Source organism: Anoplolepis gracilipes, chromosome 7 (assembly GCF_047496725.1).
Source record: "Anoplolepis gracilipes chromosome 7, ASM4749672v1, whole genome shotgun sequence".
NCBI lineage: Eukaryota > Metazoa > Arthropoda > Insecta > Hymenoptera > Formicidae > Anoplolepis > Anoplolepis gracilipes.
Genome location: NC_132976.1, coordinates 12,456,207 through 12,477,504, shown reverse-complemented (window position 1 = coordinate 12,477,504; position 21,298 = coordinate 12,456,207). Strand labels below are relative to the sequence as shown.

The 21,298-nt window shown below is 34.0% G+C and overlaps 2 protein-coding genes across 6 annotated transcripts; one reads left to right on the top strand and one right to left on the bottom strand.

Moving 5' to 3' along the window:
- Positions 1-3,847: 3,847 nt before the first annotated feature.
- LOC140667552 (transcription elongation factor SPT6-like) lies at positions 3,848-15,179 on the top strand. 2 transcript variants are annotated; one of them, XM_072895613.1, is made up of 12 exons: positions 3,848-4,106; positions 4,235-4,316; positions 6,113-6,309; positions 6,386-6,502; positions 7,948-7,965; positions 8,045-8,208; positions 8,346-8,598; positions 8,866-11,894; positions 12,095-12,611; positions 12,705-12,945; positions 13,198-13,642; positions 14,221-15,179. In XM_072895613.1, exons 1-12 carry the CDS (start codon positions 4,068-4,070, stop codon positions 14,426-14,428), a joined length of 5,310 nt encoding a protein of 1,769 aa, XP_072751714.1. In that variant the 5' UTR covers positions 3,848-4,067; the 3' UTR covers positions 14,429-15,179. The 2 variants fall into 2 exon arrangements, with proteins under 2 accessions (XP_072751714.1, XP_072751715.1); XM_072895614.1 differs by lacking the exon at positions 7,948-7,965 and having other exon boundaries at positions 3,849-4,106.
- Positions 15,180-15,820: 641 nt separating this feature from the next.
- On the bottom strand, positions 15,821-21,088 carry LOC140667766 (uncharacterized). 4 transcript variants are annotated; one of them, XM_072895991.1, is made up of 12 exons: positions 21,046-21,088; positions 20,019-20,656; positions 19,834-19,946; positions 17,764-19,744; positions 17,421-17,551; positions 17,241-17,330; positions 17,050-17,160; positions 16,809-16,906; positions 16,612-16,716; positions 16,345-16,536; positions 16,107-16,235; positions 15,821-16,036 (listed from the first exon to the last, which is right to left on the bottom strand). In XM_072895991.1, exons 1-11 carry the CDS (start codon positions 21,082-21,084, stop codon positions 16,149-16,151), a joined length of 3,585 nt encoding a protein of 1,194 aa, XP_072752092.1. In that variant the 5' UTR covers positions 21,085-21,088; the 3' UTR covers positions 15,821-16,036; positions 16,107-16,148. The 4 variants fall into 4 exon arrangements, with proteins under 4 accessions (XP_072752092.1, XP_072752093.1, XP_072752094.1 ...); XM_072895992.1 differs by having other exon boundaries at positions 16,120-16,235; XM_072895993.1 differs by having other exon boundaries at positions 16,141-16,235.
- Between the last annotated feature and the right edge of the window lie 210 nt (positions 21,089-21,298).

Below are 21,298 nucleotides of genomic sequence, written 5' to 3'. Positions count from 1 at the left end.
CCTATGTGTTGAAAAAAACTCAAAATTTCTTGTGCAGTTTGATGAGGTATATTTCTTTCTGCAATCAAAGCGGCATACTGTATTTCTGCTGATTTTTTACGCTCATCAAACGAACGAGATTCATTATCTTGTGAAAAATCATCAGTTAATTCGCTTGCTTCGATACCTTTTCTTCTACAAAGATTTAAATGACTTTTGGAGTCTGCGTGCCGACGAATATGCGCTAAACGAGCAGTAAAAGATTTATCACAAATTGCACAAAAACATAAACTTTCATCGCGCGGAACTTCACGTAGCCATATTTTAAAATTATCTATATCTAACCATTTGTTTTTAAACACTGCCTTACTCGGTGTTTTATTTTGTGCATCATCATCATTAGATAATGACATATTTTCTTTCAAATTATTTCGATGGCACGCAGAATCCGCATGTCTGGATACATGTGCTGCATTACACGAAAAATTTTGATTACATATAGTACAATAATAATGATAATTATCAGATGGTACTTTACGTATCCAAGATTTATACCGTTCATCGTTAAGCCAAGCTTCTACAAAACTTCGCTTAGTTTTCCTGGGCGCACTTTCTTCGTCACAATCCATGTTGTAAAAAAGCAACAAAAAGGAAAAAGCGAAAAAAATAAATAAAAGAAGAAAAAGGAAATATATGTATTGTGTCTATAGGTATGTCACAAATAAAGATCAGGACTCTGTAGTTTGCAACTCTCGCAGTATTTAATAACCCTCGTGCGTGTATGAATAAATAATGGTGAATAAATGCAAAAGAAATGAGAAGAAAAGAATGAAAATTATTTGGTTTCTAAGAATATCAAATATTCTATAGCTCAATAACACGACGACGGTTAACAAGATGGTAAGACGTTTGTTTTGAAAGAAAGTCGCATTACCAACGAATACGAAAGTACATTACTGCTACTACTACAGTCAATCATCAATATATTACAATAATTGTGTAATCTATAGCTCGATTTCATAATACATATTATTATGTTAATCTTTATTAACCCTTACTCTGTACTATTGTTTTTTGCACTTTCTAACTGTACAAGTGGGTCAGCGTATTTCGATAAGTTTATTAATATGTAAAAGTGTTCTAAAAAATATCTGAAAAAAATTATATACTTTTTTATCCTTTTAAATAAAGATTAAAATAATAAATTTAAAAAATAATTTGCTTAAATATATTGTTTTATGATTATTCGTTTTTTCGAGCAATTGACGCTGTTAGAAAAAATCACGGACAAAAATAGCCCGTACGGAATAAGGGTTAATTATCCTTTTTGTATTTCTCTCTCTTAATGTACTTATATTCGATCGATTGTCGCAAATCGAACCGCCGAAAACGTTCAGGAAAAAAAATAAGGTGGTGGAAGTCGGAAGGAGAGTCGAGCGTAAAAAAATGGAGAGAGATCGCGTAAAAAAGAAAAGACAAGAAAGGAAATAACGAAAGAGAAAAGGAGTAAATGTTGTTTGGTATGCGATCAGAAAAGCTCGATATAACTATAATCAGTCGCGCACAGTTAAAATAATAGCCTTCACGTCACGTAAAATATCAAATCTCACTGTTATACTGCGTGCGATTATTTGCTGCGCTGTACTCGAGACACTATCGTGTTTCTTGATGAGAGTTCAATGACACTAATCACATTTTACTGAGAACCAGCTGTGGAATGTTTCGCACGCGCTATGCGCTATAGTTCGATCGGAAATCTTCATTTTCTCACAACGCCGTTGCTTGCTCGAAACGGAAATCTTGCAGAGAGATTAGGCGAATCGAATCGAATCTCTTTCGCGAGAAAGGAAATCTTGCACGCGACGACGGATATCTTGGACGCGAAGCAACGGGGTGAGCGCGTACAAGAATAATCATGTGTTACATTATTTCCGCATATACAATGATTAGATGACTATCAGAGTTAAAATTAAATTTTTACTCGCAACAATGGTTTGTAGTAAACCTAACGATCGTATTCACATAACCTGAAACTAATGGTTAAACGCAAAACGCAACCAGTTATTGTTAGACGTTCTTTTTACACATGCGCGGCAAACGCAGCATCAAGGAGAAACATAGAACTTTTTACTAATCGAGGTCTAATCGGACACCATGCTTATTGGCCAGTTGAAAATGAGGCTCCCTGATTGGTCAATCGTGCTGGTTACCCTAAACATCCGATATCCAATAACAGCTTGTTTTCTAAAAATGAAGCTATATAAAATATCTCTAGCTAAAATTTTTAAAAACAAGTTCTGTCATTTGATTGGACGTCGTCCATGCTAGAGTACCTCTAGTAAGAGTATAGACACCGTTCGCCATTAACAGGAAAACTGGCGTAGTTTTTAAATTTATTTCTGTAATCTAAACCATCGACGAGATATTATTAAAGACCGTCAGCCCTGGGCAAATTTTTGTGACGGCTAAGTGGGCGCAATGGGCGCGGAGGTAATTGCAGAATAATGACATTATCGACAATTTTGACTTAATTATATGAGTTGTATATTTATTGTTTTATTATAAAAAATGTATAGATCTTTTGTGTAGCTGTCTCTAAAATAACAAAATAAGCGTTTTATTCTATCTAATCATTATTTGATTACGAACAGTACAAAGATTTTCTTAGCTACAGCGAGAAAATCTTTGCGTTGTCAGTAATTTTTTTTCGTTACACTAAGGTCGGTATTTATAGTCCGATCTTATATTCAAGATTGTCTTAAGATCCCGTTCAACCAATGAAGTAGCCGCATAGAATCATTTTATTAGTTGAACGAGATCTTAAGACGACCTTAAATATAAGATCGGACTATGAATATCGGCCTAAACCCTATAAGACCACATCTTTAATAATATCTCGTCAGTGTCTAAACATAAATAAACAAAAAAAAATAAGAAAACTATCGACGAGGTATTATTAAAAACCGATGGTCTTACGAGGTTTAGCATGACGGAAAAAAAATTAATAATATACGACATTTTACAAAAGTTGTATCTAAAAACAACTATCCTAAACAACTTTTTGACGAAATAAGATCAAAATTTATCATTTATATCATTAATATTATTTTATAAAATAAGATTATTGAGTTTTTATAAGTGATTATCAATCTATTAATATACAAAAAATATATTAAACATATTGCATATAACCCATATTGTACATCTTTCTGAATTATTTAATGGAAAATAACACATTTTAAAATGTTTCTTCTACGAATTGCAACTTTTTTGCTGACTTCAGCATCTTGCATCTAAACTAAATAATATATTTAAATTTCTAATACGTTTTAGGGTTAAGATTACTATACAATTAATGAGTTATATTAATAAGTAATTACACTTTATGCTAAATGATACATTTTACTCTAATTAGATTTTAATTAATATGTAAAGAATACATTTCAAAATGAAAATTTGAATATAAAACGTTTTAAAATAAAATAAATTTTAAACGAGATTAGCATTATTTACATAAAATTATTTATTATAACTTACATAAAATCACACAAATATTATGTTATATAAACAATAATAAATTCAATTTTCCCCTCTTCTATTTTCCTGTTACATAAGGCGCGTTCCGATATTCACTGCCAGTACTGAAAATCTATAGTGTATGTACGTGACATAAATTATAGATTTTCAGTACTGGTGAATATCACATATACTGATGAACACAGCCATATCTATCATTGGCGAATCAAAGAGCCAATCAAAAAACGATTTACGGTATCTATACTCTTACTATAAAGGTACTCCAACTGTGCCATTATGTGGATCCGTCTACGTATTTAATATGTCTATGGCTTTAGTACGAAGAAGATCGATCTCCATCTGTGTTCCATCTTTTAGTTTCAGACATTTTTTTTCACATTGCATCACGTCTCCTTTCCACGAAAGAGCTAATAGTAAAAATATATTCAAAGTAGCTCGAATTTTGTTTAATTTCTATTGATCGCCGCTTAATTTCATTACCAGATAAAGATCAAAAGTGTTAACAGCAAGGATCTGTATACTCAATATACTTGTCATATTTCTACGCTGATATGGCACAGTATCTGGACTCCGAAGCGGACGTCAGCGAGGTGAATATCTGAATGAATTTTTTATTTCTTATTTCTTTTATCATATTGGAGTTTTTATATAAATACAACAAGCGCATAACTCTCTCGCAATAATATAAGATATTGAAAACTTATGAACGTGTTAACAGGGAGAGGAAGAACTGGACCAAAATGAGAAGAAGAAGCTGAAGAAGCTAAAGGCGATGGAGGAAAGTGATGACGAAGAGGAAGGTAAGAACAGCTTGCAAGAGAAAATTGTATTGCAATTTTTTTATATATTTTAAAATTATTTCTTTACAACCAGTGAATGCTAGATATTCTTGGAATATTTATAAACAATCTTTCTAAAGTTCAAGATTAACATTCCAAATATATTCCAAAATATTAAGGAATATTTACAAAATGTACAAAGAATGTTCAGATAAGAAATATGAAATATTCCATTTTTTTTATTTATTTGTTTCAGAAATATTCTTAGAACATGAAAAGACATGAAAAACATTCAGAGGATATACAGTCTGATAATTGGTGAAAACCTGTTAATGGCAGATTCTTGAGATCATTTGGAGTTGATTTTTCCTCAGTAAAAGTATCGAGAAACATCATCATTTTTTGCAAGTTACCAATTTTTATCATTATATATCTTTGGAATTAAGCCTTACATTAAAATTCTATTAGAGTAAACTCTATCTGAAAGATTAACTGAAGAATATAGTTTTAGTAAGTTTTTAACTTAATTGCTTATAACTTGGAAATTATGGATGCCTTAACATTTTTGCTGAGAAAAAAATCATCTTCAAATGATCTCAAAAATCTACCATTAGCGGGTGTTTTTCACCAATTATCAGACACCCTGTATATCCCAACATATATTTAGAGTGATATATAGTAAAAGTTATTTTTAGTAAACAGTTTTATAAATTATTACATGGTATTTATTTATGAACATGGTTTATTTATTCAAAGATGTATATAAATATAGGACAATATTTATACAAATATAAAATAAAAGAAAAGTAATGCTTACAGTATGCAAAAGTTGCCAAGAGATGTCTGTCTCACTGTCTATTAAGACACCCTTGTTTTACTTCTTTTTTTTAATTATATGATATATGATAAATTAAGATAGATGCAATATTGGATGGTGCAACTGACTTGAATATTAGAATGCAATACATGATGTGTAACGCAATTGACTGTGATTACAACTTAACAGTACTTCAAAGCTGTTATCGGTAATAGCTGGTTCCTGTTATATGCACATGCTTAGGTAATTTTGCGTGTGCGCATCAATTTTAATTTTTGTCCAATAAAATTGATCTAAAAGGTTCTATAAGATTAATTATCTGTAGAATATTTTTTGTATGTTTCATACATATATCAAAATGTACACTAAATATTCTTTATTACATATGCAAGTAATGTTTATAGAATATTCTGAATGTTTTATGATTATTTGAATTTTTATTTGTTCTCTATGAACATTTCTCTACTTCCGGTATATGCAGAACTTTTGGAATACAAATGAAATATTTTAGAAATATCTAGTGCTCACTGGATATAGCATTTCTAGATTATATTATTAGAAGACATTTTTAATACCTACTATAAAGATAATTGTCCTACTTTGAAAATTAAAGCATGAATGTCTGCATCTTCTTGTTCATCTCAGAATTATGATATTTTTCTCAATAATTTTTTTTTCTTTCTCTTTTATATATATATAAAAGATCTTTTTTTCCAACTTGCCACTTCTTTAATTTTTATTCGATGATTTCCATATTTCTATGTTAATGTATGTCAAATGCTTTAGTGCACTGTAGCTGTATATTTCTTATTTATATATTATTTATGTTATTATTTATTATTTATATATTATTTATATTTCTACTTGTTTCATTAGTTAGCTTATAATTCATTATATATATATCTATCAAAATTTAAATTTACATTTGTTTTTTTAAATTATGTTTTACAGCTTTAAATTAATAGTATTTTGTAGTATTGACAACATTAATATCTTATAGATGATGAGGATCAATTGCGTGAAGAATTGAAAGATTTGATAGATGACAATCCCATTGAGGAAAGTGAAGGCGAAGACAGTGATGGTTCGGATCATCATAAGAAACGTAAACGAAGTGACGATGAGGATTTTGATGATCGTCTGGAAGATGAAGATTATGATTTGATTGAAGAGAACTTAGGTGTTAGACTTGAGAGGGTATGTCTTATGACCTAGATGTTCATTAAGAGAAGTAAAGAGAAAAACATTGATATTAAAAGTCTTATTGTTGTAGAAACGTTTTAAACGTCTTCGAAGGATTCAGGATGAAGAATCAGAGGAAGAGCAAGAAAAGGAAGTAGATGACGAAAGGGATGCCATTGCCAATGAATTATTTGAAGGTTCCGGAGATGTAAGTATTATATACATCAGGTATATCTATTATAGTGCTTATATCTTTGAGGTTCAGACATTTCGGTCCACGCGTGCAATTTAATTATTTTCAAACACTTGAACTAAGAAAAGACAATAAACCGAACTGTTTGAAATTGCATGTGCGAATATCAATAAAATATCAAATAATATATATTGTTAATACATATTGTTGTATTAATACGTTTCAATCTCACATTTCGGGATTCTCTTCAATGGATTGAGTAAAAAAGAATTCAAATTATTTTTTAAATTACAAATTATTTGTAAATGAATAAACCTTCCTGTCACGAAAGAGCCTATCATAGAGAGAGAAATAATCTCTCTTTATAAAAAATACACTTTTTAAATATTTAGAAATGACTTCATACAGTTGGCGGATTTTAAGAAAAATAAATGTTGTCTTTACCTTAATTATGATCTTTAACGATTAATCTAATGCTTCAACATACTGAGAAGATATTGGAGTCATCCTACATTATCGATCAAAAAACAGTCTTACATGACTGAATATTTGCCTTAATATAAAAGTTTTGCAATTTATACATACGAAATAATATAAGTTCTCACTAGGAATTGCATGAAGGAATATTGGTGAATTTTTAGAAACGAATTTAGAAGCCTAGTAAAAAATATTCCGGTCTAAAAAAAGCTTTATATAACTTGATAAAGTTGAATTTTAAATTGGAAAATATTTTTACTGAGCTCTTTTCTACAAATTTACTAATATTCCTTTAGTCAATTCCTAGTCGGAACTTATCTTTTATAAATTACAAAATTTGTATATTAAGCAAATATTGTTACATTAGACTGGACAGTTTAGGGTTTACATCTTGATCAGTAATATAGAACAGTTTTAGAAACTCTTTAACAACATGATTCTTCTAAGTTACTTTAATATAATTTTAAAAAATGGAAATGATGCATCTTTTAACCCTTTTTTGATTTAGCTATTTCCTTATATTGTACAACTTTTCCTTGCATGTTTTTCAATTATATCTTAGATTACATAACATAAATAAAAGAAGGAAAGTCTTTACAAAATATATGCAGTCATAATACTCAAAGAAATATTTTCGAGATTGTTAGAATGTTTGTAGATAATCAAAAATTTCTATGTTGAACTTGATATAGGATTGGAACGATATGTGAGGTTGAGTTAAACAAAAAATTTTAAAAAACACAAAAACTTATATGACACATTTTGCTTATCATATTATTAATCTGCACTTGTTTGTTACTTTTCTTATGTATATTGTTAATCCGTTGAAATAGTATTGGGTAATTCATTAAAGCAGCCATTCAATTTTCTATAAAACACTCTTATGAATATAAATGCATTTATATAATTACAAACGCACATTGTGTACATAAATGTTTACATATCACGTTTGCATTTATTAAACACATGCATACTTGTGTTAGGAAAGGGACATTATTACGGTACGTATTTGCACAGTGTCTGCATTTTATTTATTCTGGCAAAGATGTAATATCCAATATCTTTTTGTATTATTCTTAGGAGGACGAAAGACGAAGCGAACGTAGTCACAGACCAGAGGCAGAAACCTTTGAGGAGGGCAGTGACGAAGGGGAATACACTGATGCAGATGACTTTATCGTTGACGACGATGGTAGACCTATCGCGGAGAAAAGAAAAAAGAAGAAGCCAATATTTTCCGACGCGTACGTTATGATACTAAACATTTCTTTATATTAATATATGTAACTGTCTGCTGATTGAGATAACATAAATTTACCGTCTTGGCGTAAAACCTGAGTACACCTAGAAGAAAAAAAAGAATAAATTTTTTTTTGTTCAGTGCGTTGCAAGAAGCGCAAGATATTTTTGGGGTTGATTTCGATTACGACGAATTCGGCAAGTATGGCGAAGAGGATTACGAGGAGGAGGAAGAGGAGGAGGAAGAAGATGAATATTTGGATGAAGATATCGACGCCGAACGGCCGCGACGTCCTAAGAAACAGCTGAAGAAAAAGACAACAAGGAAGAGTATCTTTGAGATTTACGAGCCCAGCGAATTGAAACGCGGTCACTTTACCGATATGGATAACGAGGTACGAATGGTCCATTATTATAGTTATATAAACAATTTTTTATTTCTATAGATATATTATTATGTATAAAGAAAAAAAGAGAAAAAAAAGACAGTGCAAAAATTAATTAAGTAAAATTAAGTTTTAATAGAAATACTTTATATACACACATTTTTAAATTTAGCATAAAAAAATATACCTAGTAATTTTTGCTGAAGCTAGTGTAATTACCACAATTTTTAATTACATTCAAAATTATTACTCATGAGATTTGACTTCACTTTGCAGATCCGTAACACGGATATACCAGAAAGAATGCAACTGCGATCTGTACCAGTTACATCGGTCTCAGAGGGCTCCGACGAACTCGACCTCGAGGCAGAGTGGAATTACAAGCAAGCATTTTGCAAGCCCACAATTTCGATTCAAGATGCTCATTTGAACGCCGAAGCTAAAGAACGAGCGCGAAAGGGGCCGCAAACTACCGGCAAGATCAAGAAGGCCTTAGACTTCATGCGCAATCAACATTTCGAGGTCCCTTTTATATCCTTTTATAGGAAGGAATACGTACTGCCCGAATTAAACATCAATGACTTGTGGAAGGTGTACAAGTTCGATGCGAAATGGTGTCAACTGAGTCAGCGGAAGGAGAATCTGCTTAAGCTGTTTGAAAAGATGCGCAACTATCAACTAGACGAAATTATGAAGAATCCGGATGCACCGCTGCCAGACAACGTGCGATTGATCAAGGATGACGACATCGAACGGTTGAAAAATGCGCAGACAAGTGAGGAGCTCAATGATGTCTATCAGCATTTCATGTTGTACTATTCTCATGAGATTCCAGCGATGCAGGAAGCCGTGCGGCAGAAGGAAAAGGAGGCGCGGCGCGAGGAAAGAATCCAGCGACGCAAACAACAGATTGCCGAGGCGGAGGAGAACGGGGAGGATCCACCGGAGGAAGATGAGACGCTGGAGGAAGAGGAGGTCGATGATACGCTGAAGCAAGCGGTGAGAAGTGGTCCGTATTCCATTTGTCGAAAGGCCGGCTTGGATGGTCTGGCGAAGAAATTTGGTCTAACACCAGAACACTACGCCGAGAACTTACGCGACAATTATCAGCGTCACGAGGTGGATCAAGAGCCAACCGAACCGATAACGATTGCAAACGAATACTGTAGTTCGCGATTCAAGACTCCGGAGGAAATATTGAAGGCCGCTCAGCTGATGGTGGCGATTCAGCTCGCACGTGAGCCACTCGTGCGCAAATGCGTGCGCGAGATGTACATGGAACGTGCCAAAATCTCCATCAAACCGACGAAAAAGGGCATCAAAGAGATCGACGAAAACCATCCCATTTACACTATGAAGTACTTGAAGGACAAACCGGTGCGTGATCTTGTAGGTGATCAGTTTTTGCATTTAGCGATTGCCGAGGAGGACAAACTCATCACGATCACCCTCAGCGATACGATCGAAGGCAACACCAGCAGCAATTACGTAGACGAGATGAAACAACTTTACTGCCGGGATGAATTCAGCAAACTCGTACAGGACTGGAACGCGCTTCGCGTCGGTAGCGTCGAGCTCGCGCTTAACCGCATGGTGATACCGCATTTGAAGAAAGAGCTACGCGCAAACTTGATCGCAGAGGCGAAGGAATGCGTAATGCGCGCGTGTTGCCGTAAGATGTACAACTGGCTCAAAGTCGCACCATATAGCTGTGAGTTTCCCGAGGAAGAAGACGAAGAGTGGGACACCAGTAAAGGTCTTCGTGTCATGGGCTTAGCTTATGTGCCCGACTATTCTCAGGCAGCCTTTACATGTTTGGTCGCGCCTGACGGTGAGTGCACGGATTACTTGCGGCTGGCACATCTGATGAAACGGAAGAACAGTTATCGCGAAGATGAAAAAATAATGAAGGAGGCCGACTTGCTGGCGTTGAGGAACTTCATAGCCACGAAGAAGCCGCACGTTGTAGTGGTAGCCGGCGAGTCCCGGGAGGCGACCATGATCGCTGATGACATCAGAGATTGCATCAACACTCTGACAGTAGAGGAACAATTTCCCAGTATCCAGGTAGAAATCTGTGACAATGAGCTTGCGAAGATCTATTCCAATAGTAACAAGGGTATCTCGGAATTCCGAGATTATCCAGATCTGTTGCGCCAGGCCATCTCGCTAGCAAGAAGAATGCAGGATCCGCTAGTGGAATTTTCGCAATTGTGCACTGCAGACGAAGAAATTCTCTGCCTCAGGTATCATAGTCTGCAGGATCAACTACCCAAGGAAGAGCTACTGGAAAATTTGTATCTGGAGTTCGTCAACCGCGTGAACGAGGTCGGCGTAGACGTGAATAAAGCGGTTCAACAAGCGTACTGCGGCAATCTTGTTCAATTCGTTTGTGGTCTTGGCCCGCGAAAAGGTCAAGCGTTAATCAAAATGTTAAAGCAGACGAATCAGCGGCTGGAGAATAGGACCCAGTTGGTTACTGCGTGTCACATGGGACCAAAAGTATTTATCAATTGCGCCGGCTTCATCAAGATCGACACTAACAGCCTGGGCGACAGTACCGAGGCGTACGTGGAAGTGCTCGATGGCTCGCGCGTGCATCCCGAGACTTATGAGTGGGCTAGAAAGATGGCAGTTGACGCGCTGGAATATGACGATGAAGACGCTAATCCCGCCGGCGCTCTTGAGGAGATACTCGAATCGCCGGAGCGTTTGAAGGACCTGGATCTCGACGCTTTCGCGGAAGAGCTTGAACGCCAGGGTTTCGGCAACAAGTGCGTCACCCTGTACGATATCAGGGCCGAGTTGAATAGCCGCTACAAGGATCTCCGTGTGCCATATCAATCGTCAAACGCGGAGAAGCTGTTCGACATGTTGACGAAGGAGACACCCGAGACCTTCTACGTCGGTAAGCTAGTACTGGCCACGGTGGTCGGCATTAGTCATCGGAAACCGCAGGGCGATCAACTTGATCAAGCAAACCCAGTGCGAAACGAAGAGACCTGCCTTTGGCAATGTCCGTTTTGTCTGAAAAATGATTTTCCCGAATTGTCGGAAGTGTGGAATCACTTTGACGCCGGCGCCTGTCCAGGCAAGGCTGTTGGCGTGAGACTACGACTGGACAATGGAATTTCTGGCTATATCCATATCAAAAACTTATCCGATCGACACGTCGCAAATCCTTGCGAAAGAGTCGGTATGGGACAGATTATCCATTGCCGTATTATTAAAATCGAAGTGGATCGATTCAGCGTTGAGTGTACTAGCAAGAGTAGCGACCTGGCTGATAAAAATCATGAGTGGAGGTAAGCAAATTACGCAGATAATTATAATCATACATTTTACATAAATTTCTCTCTTTTAAAATTATTATTTTCAAATAGGAAAAATAAAACAATATTTCAATTTAAAATACTTTTAACGTAACTTCCACATATAATGTAACCATTTTTTTATAGTCTTCTCATATCAGTGCAATAAATCGTTATTGTAAATATATTTGCAGACCACAACGGGATCCATTTTACGATACTGAGACTGAGCAGAAGGATATGAAGGTGGAGGAAGACGCGAAGAAGGCAAAACAGCGACAAATCTACGTGAAACGCGTGATTGTCCATCCGTCTTTTCATAACATTAGTTTTGCCGAGACAGTGAAATTGATGCAGACGATGAAACAAGGCGAAGCGATAGTGAGACCGAGCAGTAAAGGTGCCGATCACTTGACAGTCACATGGAAAGTCACCGACGACATCCTCCAACATATTGACGTTCGCGAGGAGGGCAAAGAGAATGCCTTCTCGTTGGGGCAGAGTCTTTGGATCGGCAATGAGGAGTTTGAGGATCTGGACGAAATCATTGCTCGACACGTCAATCCCATGGCTGCTTATGCCTCTGAATTGCTAGATTTTAAGTACTATAAGCCAGCCGTGGAAGGAATCAAGGACAAAGCGGAGGAGGTATTGAAGGAACAGAAGAAAGAGAACCCTGGTGGGATTCCTTACATTGTATCGGCAGCTAGGGTAAATAAAAGTGTAACGAATTTTTAGCGTCGAGTAAAATATTTTTGAAAAAGCTTCTAATTTAAATTAATTTTTCTCCTTGTCTTTTTACAGACCTATCCTGGAAAGTTTCTACTCTCGTATTTGCCACGCACTCGTTGTCGCCACGAATACGTCACAGTGACATCCGAGGGCTTCAAATTCCGAGGACAGATGTTTGGTAGGGTGAGCGACTTGTTGCGCTGGTTCAAGGAACATTTCAGAGATCCAGTTCCCGGACAGTCCACTCCCAGTACACCACGTGGCGCGATGACTTCTAGAACACCTTACACTACTACGCCGGGAGCAGTCAGTGGTAAGTCTCTATTATTACTAAATTATGCAATTATTCATTATTTAAAACAAAATATTGGAGACAGATTATATATTCCAAAATATATTACATTCCACTCTATATTGCAGTAAATATATTAACACTACATAGACAAGGATTACAATTGTTTATGCAAACAAAAAAGATGTCATTTTATTCTGCATTATTTTACCCGACGAAGTGATTGAGATTACCTATGAATGGCTTCATAAATTATCATTTTAATCATTACAGGAATGAATCAAGAAGCAATCCAGCGAGTCGCACAAAATCTTCCACATCATATGCTGCATTCGTTATCGCAAGTGGCGAATCAGACACCGCATCATTATCCGCCACACACTCCCGGGACGGCTGGTGCTGCCGGTTACGGAGGCGTGCACACGTATCCGAACACACCGTACACACCCTCTGGCCAGACTCCGTTCATGACCCCATATCAAACACCACATCACACACCGCATCATGGCCAGCCTACTCCCAGATACGGCCAACAAACCCCAAGTCATCATCAGGGACCGTTCGCACATCCGCCGCCACCTTCGATGACACCCAGTCATCACAGATCAGCTCAATCGCACAGACCTACGCCACCCTTGTCTACTCCTTCCGGCGATCCAACAGACTGGAAGAAGGCGGCCGAAGCATGGGCACGTCTAAAAAGCAATCCCCGAGTGTCGTGAGTATATGTTATTTTTTTCTTTGTTTTGTCTGGCAAAACTTGTGTGAGATGCTGTAAACTATCTACCTATAGCAGCGTATTAAATAAACCGTATAATATAAATCTGTATATTCATAATTATAATTGATTTCCTATTTAGGATGTCAAGGTGTCTAACTCTGGAAAAAAAACCTTTTAAGGGATTTTTTTGTATTTGAAAAGATTAATTTTTATGGAATCTATTAAGACTTAAGGAATTTTTTAAAAAATTCTCTTTGATAATTTTGTTTTTATATTACAAACAATTTTATATTATGAGCAATCTTATTTATAAGTATATATCTATTTTACAAGTTGTTCTGTTTTTCTTTATACAAGTGAAAAATATTAGAAAATAAATACAATAAAAAATTTATTTTAAAAAATTGCACCAAAAAATCTTCTAAATCTTCTTTTTATCTGGAATAAATTTGAATAAAAATATCCAGAAGCTCAAGAAATTTTCAGAGAAGTTTTTTTTACTTAAGACTTGAGTAGATACCCTGGATGTGTTAAAGTTTTGATAATATTGGTAATACGGTTAAATATACTTTCAGTGGATCAACGCCCAGGTACGAGGAATCTAGAAAAACCCCGCGTAGTTATGAGGAGTCGGTCGGTAGAACAACACCCTCCGGAAGGAGCAGACCTTCGTCTACGCGGACTCCCTCGTACAAGTCTCCGCGAGGTACTCCACACACAAATTCTAGTCCACGAAGTATGTCTCTTAGCGGGGATGGTACTCCTTTGTACGACGAAAGCTAACGAGATCATCGTCATCATCGTGCATATAGTTGATTATATTTATTAGTATGTGGCATATATATATATATCTCTTTCTCTCTCACACACACATTAAACGGCAATCATGTGTCATCGACGATTTTGACATTTGTTTTATCGTTAGATGACGTTGACCGTTCGCGTTAAACTTAATCAATGCTGATATGTATATGACACAAATATGGTAAATTCTTCATCAGTCACACAATAGAACACATATTGAATAAATACAAAATTATACAGATAAATTAATGTTTTTAAGAACGTCTTATTATATAAAATAGTATTAGAAAATGCTTGAAAACCGAGCATATTAAAAAATACATTTTATTGGTGCCGTTAATACACACATGGTATGAGAAACTGATTGATTAAATGAATCGAATTATTTATCATGTCAGCAGCGATAGATGTCTTTTAAATACGAGTGCATTATGTACATTCAAATCTGTGTATATCATACATCAATTTACAGACAATTTAAGGAAATATCAGTTGCTTGAAACCACTAAATAGCCTATCTACTTAATATTAAGTGTCTTATTGTTACGAATACACATTTCCTTGTGTAAAATGTATAAATATCTATGTTACATTATTGTTTGCATGTAAAGAAACAACTATTTTATATTTGTATCAATTATCTGTAATTTTTATTTGAATATGCACCAATAAATTATATTTCTTATATGATTAGACTCTTAAAGCCAGAAACATTTATATAATATGCAGAATACATATATAATATATATATATATTTTCCATATATTATAGAAATTTGTGCTTAGAGTACAGACAAGTATATTTCATACAATTTATACATTTGTTGACAGTAAACACGAAAGCAATAGAAAAAGAAAAATCTACGTTATGTATAAAGATTATATATATATATATATATATATATATATATATATATAAAATGTATTTATAATTAATCATTAATAATTATATTAATATATATATTTATAATTTATATATATATATATATATAATGTATTTATAATTATTATATATATATATATATATATATATATGTATATATATATACTTTATTTATATCCTTGTATTCTGTATATTTATAATTCTTACATCCTATATATTATGTATAATCTTTCTTTATTTCTATCTTTTAAATTACAAAAATAATCATGACAAGTTCTGTGCAAGAATATTTTTTCATTATTATATATATCACATTTTTATTATATCACATTTTTTTTATTAATTAATAATGACTTTCTTTTTTATATAGTGTCGTAAACGCACAAGAAAATCGCAAGGATGGTCTTATTCTATTATATTTTGCAATTTTTCTTTACAATTTCCAAGATATAAAAATACTATATAAAAAAATTAATATATATTTAGTGATAGATATATATATAGAAGAAAAATCTTTTGGAATAAAATTTTCGCGTGTATTTTTGTGCGTTTAATGTCACACATGTGGTATGTGGCACAAAAATATTTTAACCAATTATTGAGATTTACATAGATGTTACTTCTGATAGAAAGTCTTCTGTCAATGAAATATTCCTATAATAAGTATATGTCATGTTGTGTTTTGTTTTCTTTGCTGGTGAATACCTAAAATAACACATCGTAATATAAATTGGTTTATGCAATATTACATCATCTAAATAAAAATGTATAATACACATTAATGTTACTGGAGTTAATCGTATTCCTACGCGAGGCTTTATTCAGGGATGTCTCTATCATACCGTTTCCTCAATGTCATCGTATATTGCGATGGGGTTTCTGTATTTGGTTGAATGTGCATACGCTGCATAAAAAGAAAATTGTGCGTGATCTCTCGAAGATATACATATATAATGTGAAAAGTAAAACAATGACGGAAATTTCATTTTTGTTTATAAATCATTTTACGTTACCTTTGACGGAAGTATTTTTTGCTCTTCTTCACTAGAATCAGTCGATGAGAACGTCAAATTTTGTTTTATATGTCGCCTGCCATTAATTCGGGATTTCCGAGATTTGTTCGATTTATACGGTCTTTTCGTGCCATTCGCAGCTTTAGTCTTAGGTGACTTGTTCGAAGATTGAATTTTTTCAATAACGATCGTCTAAATTGAAAGTAAACATTTTTCGTTAATAATTTATATTTAGTAGAAATATTATATATAATATATTGTACTTACATGATTTTTATTTGTATCAGGAATCTCATTAGATTTGGACAACAGTTTCTGTTTTTTCGATGTGTTTTTGGAAGTTGCTCTCGGTTTCTTTGTTTCTTCAGTACTCTATATTTCATGTAATATAAAAAAATGTGTACATTCGCGTAGAGTAATACTATGAGAAATAATTTGACACATTTTTATAATTCATAACTTACCATTGCTTCTTTTGAAGTTTCAATTAGTGAAAATGATGATTCCAGTGAATTGCCTGGATCATAAACTAGATTATTATCTTTCAAAGCTACACGTTCACCTGTATAATAAATAACATTTATATAAAGACCTTTTAAATAAATAGAAAGTTATCTTCTATTTAATAAAAAAATCGATCTATTCTATTTCTACATTTTATTTTTTATTATTTATTTATTCTCTTCTTTCCTCTCTCTTTCTCACCTGTCCAATAAGATAAGGGAGGCACGATTCTACGACCTCGCGAACTAATAGATGTATTCAGCAAGTCCACGGATACATTGTGAGGTTTCTCTCTTATTTTTTGCATTTCACCTAAGAAACAAAAAATTTCTCACAAAACACGTAAGCTTAATATAAAAAATGAAAAATATGAAGAAAATCACATCACATACAGTTTTGCAACCTTTTCCAAGTCAGACAAAATTGTTGGATCTTCGTTGGACATCCATTACGACATTGTTTTGCAAGTTCCTTGTGAATAACTAGATAATGCAAAAAATAAAAATAATTAAAATTGACAAATATTCGTAGTAAGCCTATTATCGTTCATTATTGAATTTTGGATACTCTACCATGTTTATTATCCTTCAAGTATCCGGAAAGCTGGTAAAACTCGTGATTCACAGTTTCGATCAGCGTAGCCGATAGTCGTTTCAACACAATGTCCGTCGTAAATTTTCTATGCACAACGTGACCAGCTTCACTAGAAACCGAAGAAATACAATTTACATATCGTCATGTGATTATTAATGAAATTAATTAAGGTAAAACTCCTGTTTAGGGGAGCAACGGCTAAAACTTTTTGAAAGTTACTCAGGACAACATGTCAAGGTCATTGGAGCATCCTGCCCTAAACAGGAGTTTTACCTTAATTAAATTTATTAAATATTAATTAATTAATTTAAGAACACTCACTTGAGCAATTTTCCTTCAAAGGTTAAACCCAATTCAGATTTTGATTTCGCATAATATATTACTTTTGGCATCCACGCGCACAGCACTTTAGGATGACTTTCGAGCTCGTTGCTTTTATACTGTTCAATTCCTGTTGAATTCCTCATCGTTGGTTTCGTCAAATTAACAGGATTCATATTCGATTCATTTGTTTCCTTATTTGTTGGATAGATTTTCTTTTTATCATCGACTGCCGTTTTTGATACACATTTCTTTTTCTGAACTTCTAATGGGTGAACGTCGTTTATATATCGTTTATCTTCCTCATTCTCTACAATACTCACATATTGTAATTGTTCTGACTTGGAATCTGCTTTCTTTATCTTTAACTTGAGGTTTACCGGCACTGAACTGATAATGCTAGGTTTCGATCTCTTCATTGCAGTTTCACTTCTTGGCTGTTCGATAAATTCTCTGTGTAATTCTCGCGAGACGAGAGGTTTTTCAGGGAAGTTACTGTTACTCTCGCTACTGATTACGACAATATCTTGATCCAGATGCGATCCTATCGCATTTCCGTCTCTCGTATTCGTGCTTACAGTCGCAACATCAATGTCAGAATTGTAATCAATATCCACATCAGTAAATTGCGAACGTGCATTTTCTTCAACTCTAAATGGAACTTTTTGTTCCTTTATAAAGGCATTCGAGGTAATTTTTTGTTTTTCAAAGGCATCGAGCGGTTGTTCAGTTTGCACTGCAGGTCTATTCACATCGAAATTATTTCTCCGAATTTCCGAATGGCTACAAAAGGTATCTCCTTGCGATTTTTGGGCGATATTTATTTCATGACATTTTCTCGTATTTATCACTTTTACTTCATCCTCCGTGATACTAATACCGGATTCATCTGAGAGTAAACTCTTATTATTGTTAGCGATTGAAGTCACTGTGTGAGCAGATCTCTCGTATTTGATTCCTTTGTTGCGTTGTGAATTTGATGATTTCTTCCTCAGTTTATGCTTGTACATTTTTCCGGATACTTTTCTGGCTTGTAAGACTCGTTCAACCTTCGAAAATATTTTGGGTACGCTCGTGTACGTCTCGCTCTCTAATTCATCTGAACTATTATTATCGTGCTTCGACTTAATATTTATTGGAGTCCAAAATTGATTAGAATCATTAGAATCATTTTTTATCCTCCTATATCTTGAGTCAGTAGAGATACTAGTAGAATGCACGTCAGTTTTCCATTGTTTTGTTACATCGTTCTCAAGCTTATTAGTAGTCATACAATTGTCATCACGCGAGAGACTTGATTGCAGAGGATACGCGTCGAGTTTGGACGACGTTCCACAATTCACAAAAACCGCCGAGTCATCATTACATTCCGATTTCGCTCTGTAAGACATTACGTAATCCAAGCACTCAAACATCTCGATAATTTTGTCGATATATTTTGGAGAACAATTTCTATCCGCCAAATTATTGATAATTATATGTAGCTTATCCTCATGGATAATGTCTTTTAATTTATTCATTCTTCCGGAACTGAACACTGAATTTTCAATGTCCTGTTTGTTGTTCTCATCGTGTGCTAACTTTACGTTTCTTGTTTGCGCAATTGGAATTATATCTTTTTCAAGGTTGGAGAAAAGAGGTTTTACAGATGAAGCGTTTTCTTTGCATCTTTGGATACTATGAGTAGAACAATTCTGATATTTTTCCTCATTTTTTGAAGATTTGTTGCTTGAACTTTTAGACTTAATACATTCAATCGATTTATGAGTTTCCATAGGAATAGTCTTATTATTTGTCATGCGTATATAAGTTAATTCTGTTAATTCACTTTTTAAATCATCATCGCTATCAGTAATAGGAGTAGGCCAACGAAATGTTACTGGACACCCTTGACTAATGTATGTTTTCCATATCTGATGAACGTTCTCCCAATCGTCAGGAAAACCATTATAAAATTTTTCACGAATATAATTGGGTAATACTATATAAAAAATATATAAATTATTAATATTGTATATATTAATATTATATATGTGTATACATATGTTAAAATAAACTTTATATAATTACCATTTCTTTCATCAACAATATTTCCTTCAAGGATATATTTATGTTTATATTTAGACTCAACACATGTCGCAGAGTATCTTCTTATGACTGGTTTGCTACGTGCAACTCTTCCACTGTTAAATACATATTTAAATTTAAAAAAAATGTTTATACTCAAATTAATAAAGTGTATGTTATGTATTTACCATTCTAATGTTCCCTTAATTATTAATTCGTAATGATCATTCAGCAAAACTCTCCATTTTAAAAATATTCTGTCAATTCTCTGAAGATCACTGATAGATGCAACAAGAGACTGCTTGTATTCTTTGTTAGTATTTGAATTAGTGGATATATAACTAGCACTTTTCAAAGATAAAGTATTCACTGTAGAAGATTTATTATGAGCAGACCCATTAAGTGAATTTGATGCGTCTGTAAGGACTTTGTCTTGTGTTTCTTTGGAAGTGCGATAAACTGTGTTCCTTATCGGGGGTGGCATAATATGTCGATCATTCAAGTGAGCATCCTGCTTGACATTGTACTGTTTAACACTGGATGTGGCCATTATTTCTCGGTTGTTGTAACTTCTCTTTGTCAAGAGTAAGTTTCTCAGATTATTACTGGATGCCAAGACCTCGCTCTTAACTACAGAAGTTTGCAATGATGGAGTCACGTAACTGCAATCTAAACTATCCATATTGATGCTGGAGATGCTGGACTGGCCTGTTGTAGGAAGCAACACTTCTCCATTATCACTGTGTGCCTTCCTCAGCACAGCCAATTTCAAGGAGCGTTCCAGTTTCTTGAATCGTTCATCTATTTGAAAATCCTCAAATGTAGTCTGCAATAAAAGTTCAAGATGTAATTTATAAACTTGCCCAACCCTAGTACATCATACATTTTTTTTTTTTTTTTTGGTGCTGTTCTTGCAGTTGCTTAATTGTCTCAAAGTGCTTGAAAAAAATCTACGTTTACTCCTTGACACTTGTAGAAAATAATTATGTACAAAAAAGTTAGAAAATGAAGTTTATATATTTTTTAAAGGCCTTTGAAATATTATGTTGTTAAAATATTGATAGAGTTAAATTACTCATATGGGACTTTTAAGAATTAATTTTATACAATTACAAAGCTGCAATGACATATACTTAGATGTAATAATACATTAAGATTATCAAGAGACAATACAAATATTTTTCAAATTTTTACGTTATGTTTTCGTATACACACCTGTTTACTGTTGGCCATGATCATAGGAACTAAAAACATCTTATATATGTATTATTACTAGAATACCTAAAGTCACTAGATTATAAAGTACATACCGCAATTACAGACTTCTATATATTACTAGACTGCTAACTCCTTAGGCCGGGTCTACAATAGCTGTAGTAAGCCTTATACCCGTATTCATAGTCCGTCCTTATCTCAAGGGTGGAGGAAACCTTAATGAAGAATTCTTTGAATCTCCAAGGCTGTCTTA